This window comes from Armigeres subalbatus, chromosome 3 (genome assembly GCF_024139115.2).
Source record: "Armigeres subalbatus isolate Guangzhou_Male chromosome 3, GZ_Asu_2, whole genome shotgun sequence".
Classification (NCBI taxonomy): Eukaryota; Metazoa; Arthropoda; class Insecta; order Diptera; family Culicidae; genus Armigeres; species Armigeres subalbatus.
In genome coordinates, this window is record NC_085141.1 from 23,053,925 (window position 1) to 23,071,559 (window position 17,635).

General features: G+C 40.6%; 4 protein-coding genes across 4 annotated transcripts in view; 2 read left to right on the forward strand and 2 right to left on the reverse strand.

Moving 5' to 3' along the window:
- LOC134220197 (G-patch domain and KOW motifs-containing protein-like) overlaps window positions 1-17,635 on the forward strand; it is a 128,333-nt gene that overhangs the window by 19,913 nt on the left and 90,785 nt on the right. The window lies entirely within an intron of this gene.
- The window catches only part of LOC134227583 (uncharacterized), a 33,132-nt gene that overhangs the window by 2,889 nt on the left and 12,608 nt on the right, over window positions 1-17,635 (reverse strand). The window contains exons 3-4 of the mRNA XM_062709171.1: window positions 1,866-2,676; window positions 1,373-1,806 (exon numbers count right to left, since the gene is read on the reverse strand). Of these exons, the coding sequence (XP_062565155.1) occupies window positions 1,373-1,806; window positions 1,866-2,676 (1,245 nt within the window). The remainder of the gene's footprint in view (window positions 1-1,372; window positions 1,807-1,865; window positions 2,677-17,635) is intronic.
- Window positions 1,102-2,699, reverse strand: LOC134220379 (uncharacterized). The gene is made up of 2 exons (XM_062699430.1): window positions 1,866-2,699; window positions 1,102-1,806 (listed from the first exon to the last, which is right to left on the reverse strand). Exons 1-2 carry the CDS (start codon window positions 2,670-2,672, stop codon window positions 1,357-1,359), a joined length of 1,257 nt encoding a protein of 418 aa, XP_062555414.1. The 5' UTR covers window positions 2,673-2,699; the 3' UTR covers window positions 1,102-1,356.
- Window positions 16,150-17,318, forward strand: LOC134220381 (uncharacterized). Its single transcript, XM_062699431.1, has one exon. The coding sequence runs from the start codon at window positions 16,156-16,158 to the stop codon at window positions 17,155-17,157; it is 1,002 nt and encodes a 333-aa protein (XP_062555415.1). The 5' UTR covers window positions 16,150-16,155; the 3' UTR covers window positions 17,158-17,318.

Sequence of the window (17,635 nt, forward strand, 5' to 3'; positions counted from 1 at the left end):
GCTTCTTAGGTATTATCTATTTTTGATAATATAACCAATTTGTTTCAGCTTGGGATTTGATGCTAACTATCACGTACATTCTTTTTTTAAATATTGATAGTTGATCAATATTTTTCTAATTTTGATGCATGTTACGAGAATGGAAACCTCAACCCACGATAGCAATTTCGAGATCAGCAGATGAGATTTGATGACAGTTAGAACATATACTTTATAATAGTTTTTTTTACGATTAGCTATTCCGGAGCGAGTAAGTTTCCGAGGCATTTTTAGCCAATTTCGGAGTGAGAAGGACTCTGATCAGTTTTTTATTATACATCGTCTGAAGTAGGCCTCTGAGGCATCTTTTGTTATTCCGGAGCAAGTACGATTCCGAGGCAGTTTTAGTCAATTCCGAAGCGAGAAGAATACCGAGGAGTTTTTTGTTATTTTGAAGTAAGACTCTGAGGCATCTATTGTTATTCCGGAGCGACTGGGATTCCGAACCATTTCCTGGTCAATTTCAGAGCGAAAAGGGCAGGAAATGAGCTGAGGCAGATAATGTCTGAACATTGTTTTCCAACGACACTAATTAGGGTGATATGTGCAACGCTTGATGGCTCGAAATCAAGTGTTCAAATTGTAGATGAAATATCAACCTCGTTTGTCATCTTAGATGGATTTATTATGATTGACATAAAAACTATTTAATTTAATTTATTTATTTAAAATTCCTAATACATTTTTTTCTTTTTTTTTCTTTTTTTAACATCCTCCTTAATAAGCAATGATGATCATTAGTTACGTCATGTAAATCGATATAGAAATAATTGAAGTACATACTGATTTTATGAATACCAAATATCAAATAAATGGCTAATATTTGCTTTGGATTAGAATGGACTAGAATCCGTTCTAAAATAATGCAAATATTGCAGCAAGTTATCAATCCTAGTGAACAGATAGGGTGAAAGACGGCTTTGGCAGGGGGGTTTTTGTCGACCGAATTTTATGAAATTTGGCCACAATATTCTTTGATATGCAAAGAATGTTTAGGCCATATTTGAGCCTAATCAGTCATAAAAAAACCCTGCCAATAATAGAACAAAACCTGCCAAAGCCGTCATTCCCCCTATACATTCCTTTATTTTACAAATCTGTTTCTCTTCACTCGCTCTCTCTTCACTGGCGTTACACCCCCACTGGGGCATTGCCGCCTCGCAGCAGTGTTCATTCAGCACTTCCACAGTTATTAACTGCGAGGTTTCTAAGCCAAGTTACCATTTCTGCTTTCGTATATCATGAGGCTAATACAATTTTATACCCAGGGAAGTCGAGACCAAGAAGTCCAAACCGAAAATTGCCTAGGCCATACATTTACAAATATCCGAACCTAATCACGTCTCTGATTGTTCCACTTATACGTTTTTCATATAGGTCAGCCGCTTTCTTTGAAGTAGCATACTCATACTTAACATTTTCTTCTCCATTCACGACCTTGTCCATGTATTCCTCCATATCGGGTAGTTCGTCGCGTTCGGTGCATATCATCGGTAGCACAATGAGTCCCATCAGCAGTCCAAAGCGTCCATACTTCTTCCACTGTGCATCGAAAGCATCCTTTGGAAATTGGCGTTCTACATCTCCCCCAAGTACTTTTAGGAAGTTGCTTAACGACTTGTAGTAAACATCTAGCAGTTCGTCATAATGCTCCGCTCGAAGTCCCTCATCTGTGCAGATGTAGATGAAGTAAGACAAATCTAGGATGGGTGACACGTAACGACACAGTTGCCAATCGATCAGCCGAATGTCTGTCGGAGATGGTTCCTGGAATAGTATATTTAATTATTTAATAATATCCTTCAAACTTTTAAAATTTCACTAACCTCGCTTTCGTACGCATACATCATGTTGTTGACCCAACAGTCACCGTGTCCAACGACTGTGTAAGGTTCCGCGTCTTCACCATCCACACAAGCCAAGTAGGATTCTGTTATAACTCCTTTCAAACGATTTAACGTCTTTTTCACTTTCTCGTTTTCACCTTCAACAACTGTGACCGCCCTTTCAAACATTTCCTCGAACAAGTTGTTGATGGTCTTTTTAGGATCCATATCAATCATAACTTTCATCGGATCACCAAGTTGCTTCAAGTGAGCAAACCGCTCCGGTTGCTGATCCTTCATGGCAAATGATATGGCATGGAACATTCCGAGCTGTTCCACTAGCAACCGTGTGTGGTGAAAATCAACTGGTCGCAATTTGTTCCACATGCGAAAGTCTTCTTCTCTCAGGTCCTCCATGATAACCACTGATTCCATTTTCTGCAGGTCGCAGCTTGCATAGTAACATTTCGGTACTCGCCAGAATCCTTGCTTGTCGTCTACGCTGATACCTTTCTCCGCCTGGAACTGGCGGAACATCGGGAGAACTACATTGTAGGCCATAACCTCTCGATGAAACATCGCTATCGACTGCTGTTTTCGGGTTTCGTGTTCTGGAAGGACCTTAACCAGCACCATCAACTCATCCCGGCCGTCCTCTCGGATAAACGCCTTGAATAGCGTGCCCATGAAGCCATCTCCCTTGTCCGATCCGGATTCAAACTCGATTCTGTAAAGATTTTCGGTGAATCCCTGTCCGGTGGCCACCTGCCTGAGGCCTTCGATGACGTACTCCGGTTGTTCGGCCATTTTTCTTCTCAGCAGAGTGCAAACGAGCTGTACGACACGATGATTTGGAATAACCCGTTCGGCTTGTGCGACAATGGATTTATCAAAAAAGAACTTATTGCCGGTCCATCAGATTAGATAATGGCGCGTGTCGGATTGTATTCAACAACTGACTCGATAACTGATCAATCTGCGATGCGGAAAGTTCAACGTACCAATTACTCGAAAAAAACGTTTGATATGTGGAATTGTACAATTGCGCTGAAATTCGAAAGATCAAGTGCATATTTTTGAAAAACTTCCCCTAGCAGCACATATGTTTGACATAAGTTACTGCAACTGATATGTGACCAGATTTAGTCACAATCAAGTTGTTGCAACCATTTTTGTCTGACTTGTGCTGCTCGGGTCCTTTTTAATTTTCAGAATATATTATTTCGTCGTTCGTCGAACGGTTCTAAACAGTTCTACATAGTGAAAGCTGTTAGCACTGCTCTTGTTACAGGAGCAAATTGTTTTTTTTTTGTAAGAACACTGAAACCAAATAGTAAATTAACTCAAATAAATTTTTCTTCATTGCAAAAATAGTGTTAGCAACTTGTCGCAAAATTATGTTTATATATAAAAAAAATATCTTATTGCAACTCGTTGTTTAAACAACTGTTAATATTTATTAATGTGTTGAAACAGTAATTTTTCAACTTTATTTTATGCGAATTTAAGAACCTCCCTTATTGGTATCATTACCCTATTTTTTGCGAATGTGATTGATTTGCTTGTATCACAATGACTCGTAAAGTGAAGAATGATATTGAAGTTTCTGAATCTTTATCTCTCGAAAGATTTCCATCAAGTCATAACGCATTCTAGAGTATTCAGATCAACTTTAATCTTGTGAACTTATCTCCAAAGTTCGACAAAAGGTCGAAAGCATAAATGGTCGAAAAATCAAAGCTTAAAAAAAGATGAATGAAAGATCATATTTTTGTAATTCGTTTCATAAATAATTATTTTGACCAATGTTTTGAAACTGTTTAACTTTTTTTAGTTTCATTATTGGTACGTCTACCCTAATATTTTTTTATGAATGATTCTTTATGACTCGTAAAATTGTGCAAAATGAGGAATGTCGTTAGCATTTTTTGCCTCTCATTTCTGGGGATAGGCTGGAAGAACAGATGGCCAACGTTTATAAGATTTTGAATAAATAAATGAAACACTTACATTATTAAAAGACTATTATTCTTCCATTTACTTCCACTATTAACTTTTTTATGTATCAACAAGCAGATACGCATTTCGTTTCCTACTTGGAAACTTCTTCAGTGTTTGTTATCGACTGAAGAAAAACGCGACGAGTATCCGTTAATTTTGACCATAATATAACCAGACCATTACGCTCTAAATTTAGAAAAATTGGTATCGAATTAGTTTTCAGTTGCAGGAACAACCAACTGAAGACACTACTTGGAAGCACAAAAGACCCCGTTGCCGCATTAGGAAAATCTGGAGTTTATAAAATATCATGCCCACACTGTGACAAAATCTACATAGGACAGACAAAACGAACACTAGACACGAGGTTAAAAGAACATTTGGCAGAAGTAACTAAAGCAAACAAAGACACTGAAAAAGGTATACATTATCATTTCAAATCTAAAGTAGCCGAACATATATTTAACGAAGATCATCAATTAACCAAAGACAACATATCACTTCTCAGACAAATACAAAATCCTTGGAAACTTGACGTAGCGGAAAGCTTAGAAATTTACAAACAAAAACAAATAAACTTACTTAACAAAGATCAAGGAAACGGATATACCTGGCTGTTTAGATTACTACCCACGGGACGACGACGAATCGGTTCAAGCGACATGCCCTAATTTTTTACCTACAGTTCTACCTACACACCATATTTAAAGTTAATGAGCAATGTTTTTCTTCAGTCGATAACAAACACTGAAGAAGTTTCCAAGTAGGAAACGAAATGCGTATCTGCTTGTTGATACATAAAAAAGTTAATAGTGGAAGTAAATGGAAGAATAATAGTCTTTTAACCTTGTAGCATTTCCCCTAAGACGCTCTAAAATAATTAATCACTTACATTATTCTAATAATAATCAAATTTATGAAAAACATGTTTATAATAGACGGATTCCACTCAGAATGACACATAAATAACGAAATTTTAACATGATCGTCTTTAATTGGGATGACATTTTTCACATATCTTCGGCACAGCAGACTGATTATTTACCACTAATTTAAAAAAAATCGACCTTCGAGTAATTTATAAAAAGATCGAATGTGTTTTCGAGCAAATTATCAAACAAAAATGCATCATGGAAACCGATCATTGTACGGAAAAACTATCTGAGAACGAATTGTAGGGGATCATTACCAAATCATTCGTGAAACAGGACCAAATAACATGGCTTTTTTGTAAGGTGTTGTAAACTATTTCCTAGTACACGATGCTCAAAAAAGTAATTGATAAATTGAAATCAATGAAATATAATCCAGCTTTTTACGCTAGCCATAAATCTGGAAAGAAGTGATTCAAACCTAGGATAGGATGTGCCAAGTAGTCAGTAAAAATTGTACCGATTTGCTGTCACAATCGTACCGGATAAACTGACACGGTTGATCAAGGCGACGATGGATCGGGTAATGAGCGTAGTTCGAGTTTCAGGGGCATTCTCGAGTCCCTTCAAAACGCGCAGAGGGTTATGGCAAGATGGTACGATTTTCACAAAGTCCGTCCAGTTATTTGGTTTCGCCGACGACATAGATATTATGGCACGTAACTCAGACTGGAAAGCGAAGCTTTCATCAACACGTCGAAGACAAAGTACAGGATAGGAAGAGGCTCAAGAGAGGACAATGTAAGCCACCCACCACGAGTTTGTATTGGTGGTGAAGAAATCGAGGTGGTTGAAGAATTCGTGTACTTGGACTGACTGGTGACCTCCGATAACGATACCAGCAGAGAAATTCGGAGCCGCATCATGGCAGGAAATCGTACGTACTTTGGACTCCGCAAAACGTTCGATCGAATAGAGTTCGCCGCCGTACCAAACTGACTTTCTACAAAACCCTTATTAGACCGGTAGTCCTCTACGGACATGAAGCCTGGACGAAGCTCGTGAAGGATCAACGCGCACTCGGAATTTTCGAAAGGAAAGTGCTGCGTACCATCTTTGGTGGGGTGGAGTTGGCTGACGGTACGTGGAAGAGGCGAATGAACCACGAGTTGCATCAGCTGTTGGGAGAACCATCCATCGTTCACATCGTGAAAGTCGGAAGAATGCGGTGGGCCGGGTACGTAGCCAGAATGCCGGACAGTAATCTGGTGAAAATGGTTCTCTACAACGATCCGACGGGAACAAGAAGGCGAGGTGCACAACGAACAAGGTGGATCGATCAGGTGGAGGACGATTTGCGGACCCTGCGACGTGCAGCCATGAACCGAACTGAATGGAAAAGACTTCTATGTATTGCACAGGCCCCTCCGGCCTTAGTCTGGTATTAAATAAATCGTACCGGTTGCTGATTGGTTGAAAATGACAATCGATTACTTCGTTTGTTGGTGGCGCATTTTCCGTACTGCAGAATGTTGTTAGTTTGGCCGTGTTGCTGGTTTGTAAAGTTGATGTTAAGCAAAATACGTAAATGTTTGAGGAGTCTCGAACCATCTTAAGGTCTGAGGGAAGGGTTTTCCGTTAAAAAAGCACGTGGTAGTACTCTCTGAGAGAGAAAATTGCCCAATTCAGCCCGCCAGAATGACGCTGTCAGTGTCACCAAAATTATTTCATCATTTCAGCAGTTTTTTTTTCAGCAGTTTACAAATGCTTGAGAATTTGCCGTAAACGGAGAACAAAAGGAATTGGCAACAATGGGGAATAAATTTATCACTCATGCAGTGGTTCGACGAGAGAACAGCAGCAGCGCCGACCAATCACGCAATGAGGAAATCAAAATAAATAAACTCTGGCTGGTTTTGGAAAATGAAAACATGAGCCGTTTCTAGAACAACATTAGAAAATATCGTGAGAGGATTTCTGTACAAGGTTTCCACCCAAGCTTTGAAAAGTATTTGGGTGATGACAGTGGTGCTGGTGTAAGTAAGACAAATAAGACTGTGACGGCGAACAGCCCTAACACTCAAACAGCCATACGCATGTTTTGCAGTGGCCGGCTGAGCTGACACTACGGAGCATGACAAACAATGACAATGCAGGGATAAAATTCAAAACAAAGTCAGCAAGTGGTTAGACAAATCCTCGCCAGTTATAAAATTTCCTAAATCTAAATATTATATTAATTATTCTAATTTGGAATCAGATTCCGTGAAAAGTATTCGATTTAAAATTGCTTATCTTGTGACTGTGAGTGGGACTTTGAGTGCAATAACATAAAGCAATTTCAATAATAAGTTGCATATTTCTAGCTTCTCACATGTGCAGAATTACTGATCTACTTAGTTATTTAATCTAATTGAACACAAATACACTGAACATTTAATTATCCCTAAGTAAGTAGAACAAGTATAAATTGAATTTTGAAAGCATGCAATTTACCCTAAATTATATCCTAAACAGTTTAAACATAACCTAGAAGCTACCAGCTAAGAGAGGATTCAGGTGAACCAAATACTGAAGATTTGTAAGTATTCCCGAAGGAACTTCCGGAGGAATTCCCGAAGGAACTTCCGGAGAAATTCACGAAGGAACTTCCGGAAGAATTCCCGAAGGAACTTCCGGAAGAATTCCCAAAGGAACTTCCGGAGGAATTCCCGAAGGAACTTCCGGAGGAATTCCCGAAGGAACTTCCGGAGGAATTCCCGAAGGAACTTCCGGAGGAATTCCCAAAGGAACTTCCGGAGGAATTCCCGAAGGAACTTCCGGAGTAATTCCCGAAGGAACTTCCGGAGAAATTCGAAGGAACTTCGGAGGAATTCCCGAAAGGAACTTCCGGAGGAATTCCCGAAGGAACTTCCGGAGGAATTCCCGAAGGAACTTCCGGAGGAATTCCCGAAGGAACTTCCGGAGGAATTCCCGAAGGAACTTCCGGAGGAATTCCCGAAGGAACTTCCGGAGGAATTCCCGAAGGAACTTCCGGAGGAATTCCCGAGGGAACTTCCGCAGGAATTCTCGAAGGAACTTCCGCAGGAATTCCCGAAGGAACTTCCGCAGGAACTCCCGAAGGAACTTTCGCAGGAACTCCCGAAGGAACTTCCGCAGGAATTCCCGAAGGAACTTCGGCAGGAATTCCCGAAGGAACTTCGGCAGGAATTCCCGAAGGAACTTCCGCAGGAATTCCCGAAGGAACTTCCTCAGGAATTCCCGAAGGAACTTCCGCAGGAACTCCCGAAGGAACTTCCGCAGGAATTCCCGAATGAACTTTCGCAGGAATTCCCGAATGAACTTTCACAGATATTCCCGAAGGAACTTCCGCAGGAATTCCCGAAGAAACTTCCGGAGAAATTCTCGAAGGAACTTCTGGAGGAATTGCCAAAGGAACTTCCAGAGGAATTTCTGGAGGAACTTCCGAAGGAATTCCCGAAGGAACTTCCGAAGGAATTCCCGAAGGAACTTCCGAAGGAATTCCCGAAGGAACTTCCGAAGGAATTCCCGAAGGAACTTCCGGAGGAATTCCCGAAGGAACTTCCGGAGGAATTCCCGAAGGAACTTCCGGAGGAAATCCCGAAGGAACTTCCGGAGGAATTACAGGAGAAATTTCCGGAGGAATTCCCGAAGGAACTTCTGGAGGAATTCCTGAAGGAACTCCTGGAGGAACTTCTGAAGGAACTCCGGGGGGAACTTCCGAAAGAACTCCTAGAGCAACTTCCGAAGGAATTCCTGGAGGAACTTCCGAAGGAATTCCTGGAGGAACTTCCGAAGAAATTCCTGGAGGAACTTCCGAAGGAATTCCTGGAGGAACTTCCGAAGGAATTCCTGGAGGAACTTTCGAAGGAATTCCTGGAGGAACTTCCGAAGGAATTCCTGGAGGAACTTCCGAAGGAATTCCTGGAGGAACTTCCGAAGGAATTCCTGGAGGAACTTCCGAAGGAATTCCTGGAGGAACTTCCGAAGGAATTCCTGAAGGAACTTCCGAAGGAATTCCTGAAGGAACTTCCGAAGGAATTCCTGACGGAACTTCCGAAGGAATTCCTGACGGAACTTCCGAAGGAATTCCTGACGGAACTTCCGAAGGAATTCCTGGAGGAACTTCGGAAGGAATTCCTGGAGGAACTTCCGAAGGAATTCCTGGAGGAACTTTCGAAGGAATTCCTGGAGGAACTTCCGAATGAATTTCTGGAGGAACTTCCGAAGGAATTCCTGGAGGAACTTCCGAAGGAATTCCTGGAGGAACTTCCGAAGGAATTCTTGGAGGAACTTCCGAAGGAATTTCTGAAGGAACTTCCGAAGGAATTCCTGGAAGAACTTCCGAAGGAATTCCTAAAGGAAATTCCGAAGGAATTCTTGGAGGAATTTCCGAAGGAATTCCTAGAGGAAATTCCGAAGGAATTCCTGGAGAAATTTCCGAAGGAATTCCTGACGGAACTTCCGAAGGAATTCTTGGAGGAACTTCCGAAGGAATTCCTGGAGAAACTTCCGAACGTCCTGGAGAAGCTTCCGAAGAAATTTTTAGAGAAACTTCCGAAGGAATTCCTGGAGAAACTTCCAAAGGAATTTCTGGATAAACTTCCGAAGGAATTCTTGGATGAATTCCCGGAGGAACTTCTGGAGGAATACCTGGAGGGACTTCCGTATGAATTTGTCTTGTTTATCTTATTTGTCCTATTTATCTTATTTGCTTTATTATTATTTATTATTTATTATTTATTTATTTGTCTTATTTCTTTTATTTTGATTATTTGTTCTGTTTGTCTTATTTGTTGTATTTATTTTCGATTGTTTATCAATCAAATTCCTATATTTGAATTCAATTTATATATTTGGTATCCTCGTGTTTACAAATAGGAATACGCTTTTTTCTAGTGTCACGCTAGATACAAAGTTGACGGACTTTCTACCGCTCTCATCGCTCCTTTCCTGCCGTGCGCCACAAGAAAATATGCTGTTGGCTGCTCTCCCGAAATGGTAACTTTTGTATGGAATTTAAAAAATCTGGTCAAAGTAAAAAGAACTCCCTTCAAAATTTATTGCGGTGACATATACTTTTTATTACATCAAAATGATCGTTGGAAAAATTCAAAACTTTTGTCAGTTGGGTTTTGCGAAATTTGGTTCCTTTATGCCTCAAATCATCGGAGAGAGGTACTGAGAAGCGAAAATTTCAGTTCTACAATAGTTCAGTATTTAGAGCTTAATTCAAATTTGGGAAAAAGTAGGTCCATGAAATTTTGTAGGAACATTTCTTGATAAATTTCAAAGAGATTGTCAGTTGGGATAAGCGAAATTCGTTCCCAATTCCGAGTTATAGACATTTTAGTACGAAAATAGCGCTCTACCGCGAGAGAGCTTCCCTCAGACCTTAAGAACCTTCCCCGGCCCCAAAAACTACTGCATACAAATTTTTACGTCGATCGGTTTAGTAGCTTCGGAGTCTATAAGGTTCAGACAGACAGAAATTCATTTTTATGTATATAAAAGAAAAAGATATAGATTGCACTTCATCTTCGGCTCATAGCCGTACAGGGGCCGTACACATGTTACGTAAGCACTTATGGGGGGAGGGGGGGACGGTCAATATCTTACGCTCTATATAAATAAAAAATCATTTGTATGAAAAGAATCTCACATGGGAGGAGGGGGGTGGGTGTTCGAAAAACCAAAAAATAAAATTCTTACGTAATATGTGTACGACCCCTACAGACTGTTTTGACTTAAAACCCTTATCCTCCCTTGATACTTTTTAGGCACTAAAAAATGACTTCAAAAAATCATAACTCCGTTGATTCTCGACCGATTTTGACGATTCACCTACCAAACGAACCGGTTAGGTTTCTTGTTTTCAAACCTGAGAAGAGAATCGGCATTGGTCACCTGGTTTCTAAATAATTCCGGGGTTGAGTGGGGTTACTTTTTTTCTCAAATAAGATGACCTTGCTAAAAATCTTAAAACTAATTTTTTGATGTGTTCTACTTCATGAAATCACGAGACATGTTCAATAGTGCGTTTTCCAAAGTTCCTTGGTGGGTTTGGACAGGTTCTGCGGCATTCCGGGGACCTGGTTTCCCCGGGGAAGTGGCCACTTTTTGATTTGATCCGAAACCCATCTTGCGACCTCTCAAACTTCATGATTTTGCGAAACGAGCTCAATAGAGTTCAATTTGAGGTACCTAAGTGATTCTGGTCAGGTTCCGTGGCATTCCGGGGACCTGGTTCCCCCGGGGAAGTGGCCACTTTTCGATTTGATCCGAAACCCGTCTTGCGACGTCTCAAACTTCATGACTTCGCGTAACGAGCTCAATAGAGTCTAGGTTTTGAGAGTCTAGATTTGAGGTACCCAAATGGTTCTGGTCAGGTTCCGTGGCATTCCGGGGACCTGGTTCCCCCGGGGAGGTGGCACTTTTTGATATGATCTGAAACCCATCTTGCGACGTCTCAAACTTCATGATTTCGCGAAGCGAGCTCAATAAAGTCTAATTTGAGGTACCTAAGTGGTTCTGGTCAGGTTCCGTGGCATTCCGGTGACCTGGTTCCCCTGGGGAAGTGGCCGCTTTTCGATTTGATCCGAAACCCATTTAGCGGCGTCTCAAACTTCATGACTTCGCGTAATGAGCTCAATAGAGTCTAATTTGAGGTACCTAAGTGGTTCTGGTCCGATTCCGTGGCATTCCGGGGACCTTTTTCCTCCGGGCAAGTGGCCACTTTTTGATTTGATCCGAAACCCATTTTGCGATGTCTCAAAATTCATGATCTCGCGAAACGAGCTCAATAGAGTCTAATTTGAGGTATCTAAGTTGTTCTGGTCAGGTTCCGTGGCATTCCGAGAATTTGGTTCTCTTGGGGATGTGGGTTTTTTTTTGTAGTAACCCATCTCTCGACAAACTTCATGGTTTCACAAACGTTTCGACAAACTTCATGGTTTCAATAGAGATTTTTTCAAGGTACACCAAAAAAACAGATCTTACAATTATTGTATAAAGACGTGGCATATACAAATCTGTAAGATTTTTATACAGAAATTGTATTAAAATAATACAAATCTGTATAATCTCAATACAACGATTGTATTAAAATCTTCCAAAAATTGTATATGCCCAATTATTATACAGTTTCTGTAAGGTTCTTATGCAGAACTGTATTAAAATCTGTCATCCGCTGATTGGGTGTACTTGAGTGGTGCATGTTATGTTCCGTGGCGTTAAGGGACTCTGGTTTACCAGACAACTTTTTGATGCATTTTGAAACCCATCCTGTATCGTATCAAACTTGCGTCATATCAAAGTGGAAACTATCCAGAAGTATAAAATTTCTCAGAATACTCGAGAGCATGTACAACATTTTAGAACTTCATGTTTCGTTGTTCATGTTACAGATTACATGATTCAGGATTCAGAATATATAAAGCAGTTTCTTCATTCCCGAGGACACCAGGTTACTGGCAGAATGAGAAACGTCTGCTCGTTTTGCGAGATCATGAAGTTTGAGACGTCGGGGGAACTAGGTATCTCAAATTAGACTCTCTTGAGCTCGTTTCGCGAGATCATGAAGTTTGAGACGTCGCAAGATGGGTTTCAGGTCATATAAAAAAGTAGCCACTTCCCGGGGGAGCTAGGTACCCGGAATGCCACGCAACTTGACCAGCACCACTCAGGTACCTCAAATTAGACTCTGTTGAGCTCGTTTCCCAAAATCATGAAGTTTGAGACATCGCAGCTTGTTTGTTTGAGACACTTTCTATTGAATAAACACTACACAGGTTCAAAACATAGGTTCCAAGAAAAAAAAAAATCTAGTGCTTTACAGAGGAACAGATTTAACGTTCAGGTCGCCAAGTAGTTGCAGTGTAATCTTTAAATTCACGATACCGTAATCCGTTTGGCCAGTTTGAAGACTTCAAAGCATCTGCACGGTACGAACAATTGGAGGCATATAAAATAAAATGTAGCAATGGATTTCTACAGATCGTTGCTATCTCCAAACATTAATTCAACAAGTTGATGAATTCGTATTGTATTTTTGTGAAAAATTTGAAACTCATTATTATATTAAAACTGAACAGTCAAAATTGTTGAGAGAAACAAAATCTAATTTAAATACCGATATGTTCCGATTTAATCACGTTCCGATTTTGTCACGCTCCGATTTCGTCTACAAAATTATTCCGTTTTTATCAGCAAGAAAATTAAATCATTTTTTTAAAGATTTTGCTTTTAAAATAAAATAATTTGGGTTAGTTTTTGGACAATTGTTGTATTTATAATATCCCAAGCACTGGCGGTAATAAGGCCGTTACTAACGAGAGAGGATTCTCTTCATCGACTTCCCCTCATCGAAATAAAAGTTACAAGATGCGGGTTTGTTTGCACTTCATTACTTCAAAACAAAGGATTACATTGTTATCTGGCGTTCTGATATAACTGAAAAATCGTTGAAATACTTTTTTGGATGCTCTAGGCCGCCCAAACTGTTCTGGAGTACATATCCTCGAATTTACCAGAAAATATGTCTACAAACAAAATGTCCTAAGCTGATATATATTTCCAAAAATATCTGTAATAAGACATAAATTGATCGTGTTTTGAATAAACGTAAACTATTTCAAAGTCTCCAAAACGGCCTGGAGTTCAGAACATGTAATATACCCGATCAACCAAGCCCTGAACGATGTATGCTTCGTTGAACATCTTAGCAGGTACATTGAGCCGATAGGATTTCACTCATTACTTTTACAAGCTACTACAGGGCTGTTCGTTTTTCAAAACGTCCTGGAGTTCAAAACATGTGATCTAGTTGATCAACCAAGTCCTGAACGATGTACCTGTGTATCGCTAAACATCCCAGCAGGTCCGTCGAGCCGATAGAATGGTACTTATTACTTTTACAAGCTACTACAAGCCTGTTCTGTTCTCCAAAACGCTCTGGAGTTCCAAACATGCGATCTACCCGATCAACAAAGTCCCAAATTATACATTCGTGCATCACTCAACATTCCAGTAGGTCCATCGAGCTGGTAGGTAGTCAACGAACACCAGTATCACTACATTCTCGCGCTTAGTATTTTTTTCTTGAGCAAGGGTAAACGGAAATCTGCAATCAGACACCTGAGGAGGTTAACTCAGGTAGTGTGGGGATGGGTTCACCCGACCCACTAAAACCAAAACCTTTTCGCCAGCCCGTATCCCCTGGCCCGCAATTAAGCAATACATCGGGAAAGGACTATTGAGAACGCTCACGCCTATGCTAACGCACTCGATGTTATTACGCATCGACTTCAAGGCAAGGATGTTATCGATCATTTAGTAATTTGCGTTCGATCATTTAGTAGTTTGTCATTAACTCTTTCCAGAAGCTGAATTTCAAAATGTTTTGTATGGTGGACTTCTAGTGCGAAGGTTTTTCTACAACTCTGCCCAATGGTTCGTTGTTTGAATACCACTAGTAACGGAGTTATAGCGTTAGTTGCAGTAACTTAAACTAAACGATTGGAATTTTGTTATCATTTAGTCTAAGTTACTAAAACTATTGCTATAACTCCGTAACTAGTAGAGTTCAAACAACGAACCAGTTGGCAGAGTTGTAGAAAAACCTTCGCACTAGAAATCCACCATACAACACATTTTGAAATTCAGCTTCTGGAATGAGTTATTGACAAACTACTAAATGATCGAACGCAAATTACTTAATGATCGATAACATCCTTGCTTCAAGGGTGTTAACCTCACTATCCGTTGACCACAAGCAATGATAGTAACCTATCGGTCGGTATCATATGCTCGCGTAGGAGACGAGCATCCCGACAACAAACACCGCCCGGTTACCGCAATGACCTTTGTTCCACATCTAGATATCGACTGTATTTCATCTCTTCAAAACGTCCTGGATCTCAGATCATTTCAATACCGAATTTTCGAAACGACTTTGATCTTTTCAATGATACACCTTATGATATCTAGATATGATATCCCAGTGAGATATGATATCCCAGTGAGTTCATTTAGCTTATATGACATCAATCAGCAGTTGTACTAGAGTATCTAGAATTCCCGATGCGCATGTGACTTTTGGATTGTATTGCGTATATGCCGATGGTTTTTTTTTGTCTTTATTAGCGAGACTTTCAGCCCTAGGCTGGCTCGTCTCGTATGCCGATGATAAAAACTTTGCATAAGCCTTGATTGATCTGGTAGATACCGTGGGCTGCACTCGAGAACATTTTGGAGAAACTTGAGCATCTCGTATTCCAGAGAACTAGTCAGTCACTAGTCACTGTCTCAACGATCAAAATGACTAAACTTGATTGAGATCCTAATGAACATTTTTGATGGAGAAACTGGGGGCATATATGACCCATCCGTCCCGAAGATTAAGGAGATCAAATATTTTCGAAATTATTGTCATGTTATCAACGTATATCATCTTATCTTAGGGAACTTCCATAAATTACGTCATGTTTTTAGGAATCAATTTGTCCATTTCGAAACATGTGCTGTGCATATGCACAGCCAAGATATTTTACAGAAAAAAAAGACAAATAATTCCGGGAGGACCTTCGGGAGGAATTCATGGAGTAACTACAAGAGGAATCCATGAAGGAACATCTGGTGCAATTCCGGGACTGAAGGTACTTCCAGGAGGAACTTCCGGAGGAATTTTCCGAAGAACTTCTGGAGGAACTCCCTGCGGAACTTCCGGAGGAATTCCCGGAGGAACTATCGAAGGAATTCCACGGAGAACTTCCGGAAGATTTCCAGGAGGAACTTCCGGAGGAATTCCAGGAAGAACTTCCGGAGGAATTCCAGGAGGAACTTCAAAAAAAAACATAAACGAAAAAGTACAAGCTCTCGAATAGAACCAATAGATTGAAAATCGGTTTGCTCCATTTTGAAGTATTATCATTTGAATAGAACATTCTATGCATAAAAAATCTCAAATAACTTTTTAGTTAGGGCGCGTCCACAAATTATGTAACGCGCCTCTCGCAACAGGTTGCATTTGACAAGGTATGTGATCTGGTTTTTCACTACTGTTACCATCTGCTGGTCGGGTAAGTGCAAAATTCACTAAGTAACCAAAAAGTGGCAGCAGTCGCCGTTAGATATAGTAATCGTTTTGAAATCAACTGATAAAGAAGTCGACCAATATATGTTTTGTCTTTTGAGCTGAGATTTCCCCCTCCTAGACCGCTATTTCATCACTTCTGTACGTATGTATTGGAATTAATTAGGTGAGCGCCCAAACGAATTCACTTGCGCAAAACAATGAATCATAAATACCTCCCGCCCCAATGCGATAACGTAATTTTACGTCAGGTACAACGCCTTCAGTACGGTTTCTGATTTTAGTCCGAAAGCAGAGGCTTAACATGGATGAAGAAGCCTCGGCCAAGAGCTTGGACGATCCTAGAGCTACGCGTTCTGAGCGGATTACACCTGAAGCAAACGCTTTCGAATCCCCAACGCAATCAGATATTGAAACGGCCGTGGTTCCAGTCGAGGTTCCAGTAGTCGATTTGCAGAACAAAGAAAGTCTTCTATCAAAGCATAAGTGCAATGAGAATGGAGTACCTCAGTTCATGTTCGATGCAATATCTAGCATTGCATTGCAGTTAGGATTTACTCCAGGGCTGTTTCAGATTAAATTTGATAAGGGTCACGATAAACCTTTTGATATTACATGGATAATAGCGGAACCGTGGAAAGCTACGATCACCGAAGACGATCAAACGCATATACTGTTTTGCAAAGTTCGACCAATAAATGAGGTAACACAGAAAAATGTGCACACTCGGAAGATCTTCGACCGTGAGGTAGATGCATATGTCAAGTTCTTACCAACTATTTATGAATTCCAACGTGTGAAAGGCATCACGCAAGACGTTGGTTTTTTCAACGCACCTCGTTGTTATTTAGCGTTTAATGATAAACTTGAGAATGCAGCGATGATCATAATGGAGGATTTGCACCTTAATGGGTATCGAACATGGAACAAACAAAATCCATTCGATTATGACCACGCTCGTCTGCTGATGGTACAACTCGGTAGGCTGCATGCTGTATCGTTAGCACTAAAAGAACAACGTCCAGAAGTTTTCGAACAGTTCAAAATACTTGGCACGTCTGTTACCGATCTTAAAGGAAATCCATCTTTGCTGGAAATGATGCGACACGAATTAGATCGAGCCTTAGCTACATTGGAACCTCATGAAAATCGGTTAAGGCTAAAGTTGTTAAATCTCTGCTCGACTTTGGAGGATGATTTAATTACTATCACCAGTCCCGAATTCTCCGAACCGTATTCCGTTTTTGGTCATGGTGACTGCAGAGCAAATGATCCAATGTTCTTCTATGAGGTGAGTGAAAAATGAGTTCAGTTCTACTCTCTAAAATTTTAACTTTGCAGCAAAAATCGCCCGTCAAAATCGTGTTACGAGACTGGCAAAGGTACCGCTACGCATCGCCGGCCCTCGATTTGCTTTCATTCCTTTTCTGCTGCACAGACGAGCCTTTCCGAAGAGTACACTACAATGAGATGATTCGTTTCTACTATGATTCTCTGCGCCATCTACTGCAGAAACTCGGTGGTGATGCAGATCGGCAGTTCCCGTTCGAAGAACTGTTGCAGCAGCTGCAGAAATGTTCCAGCTACATTTTATGGGTGGCGGCATTCGCTATACCAGAAGTAAGCGCCCGTCGACAAGGCGGGATTCAGAGCCCGACAGATATTTACAAGAAGCTTATGGGTGATATAATACGGGACATGGAAAGATACGGGTATCTACCGGAGGTAGCTGGAGCCTGCTGTGAAATATCCTAGCTTCTATTAGAGGTGAATAATAAAATTAA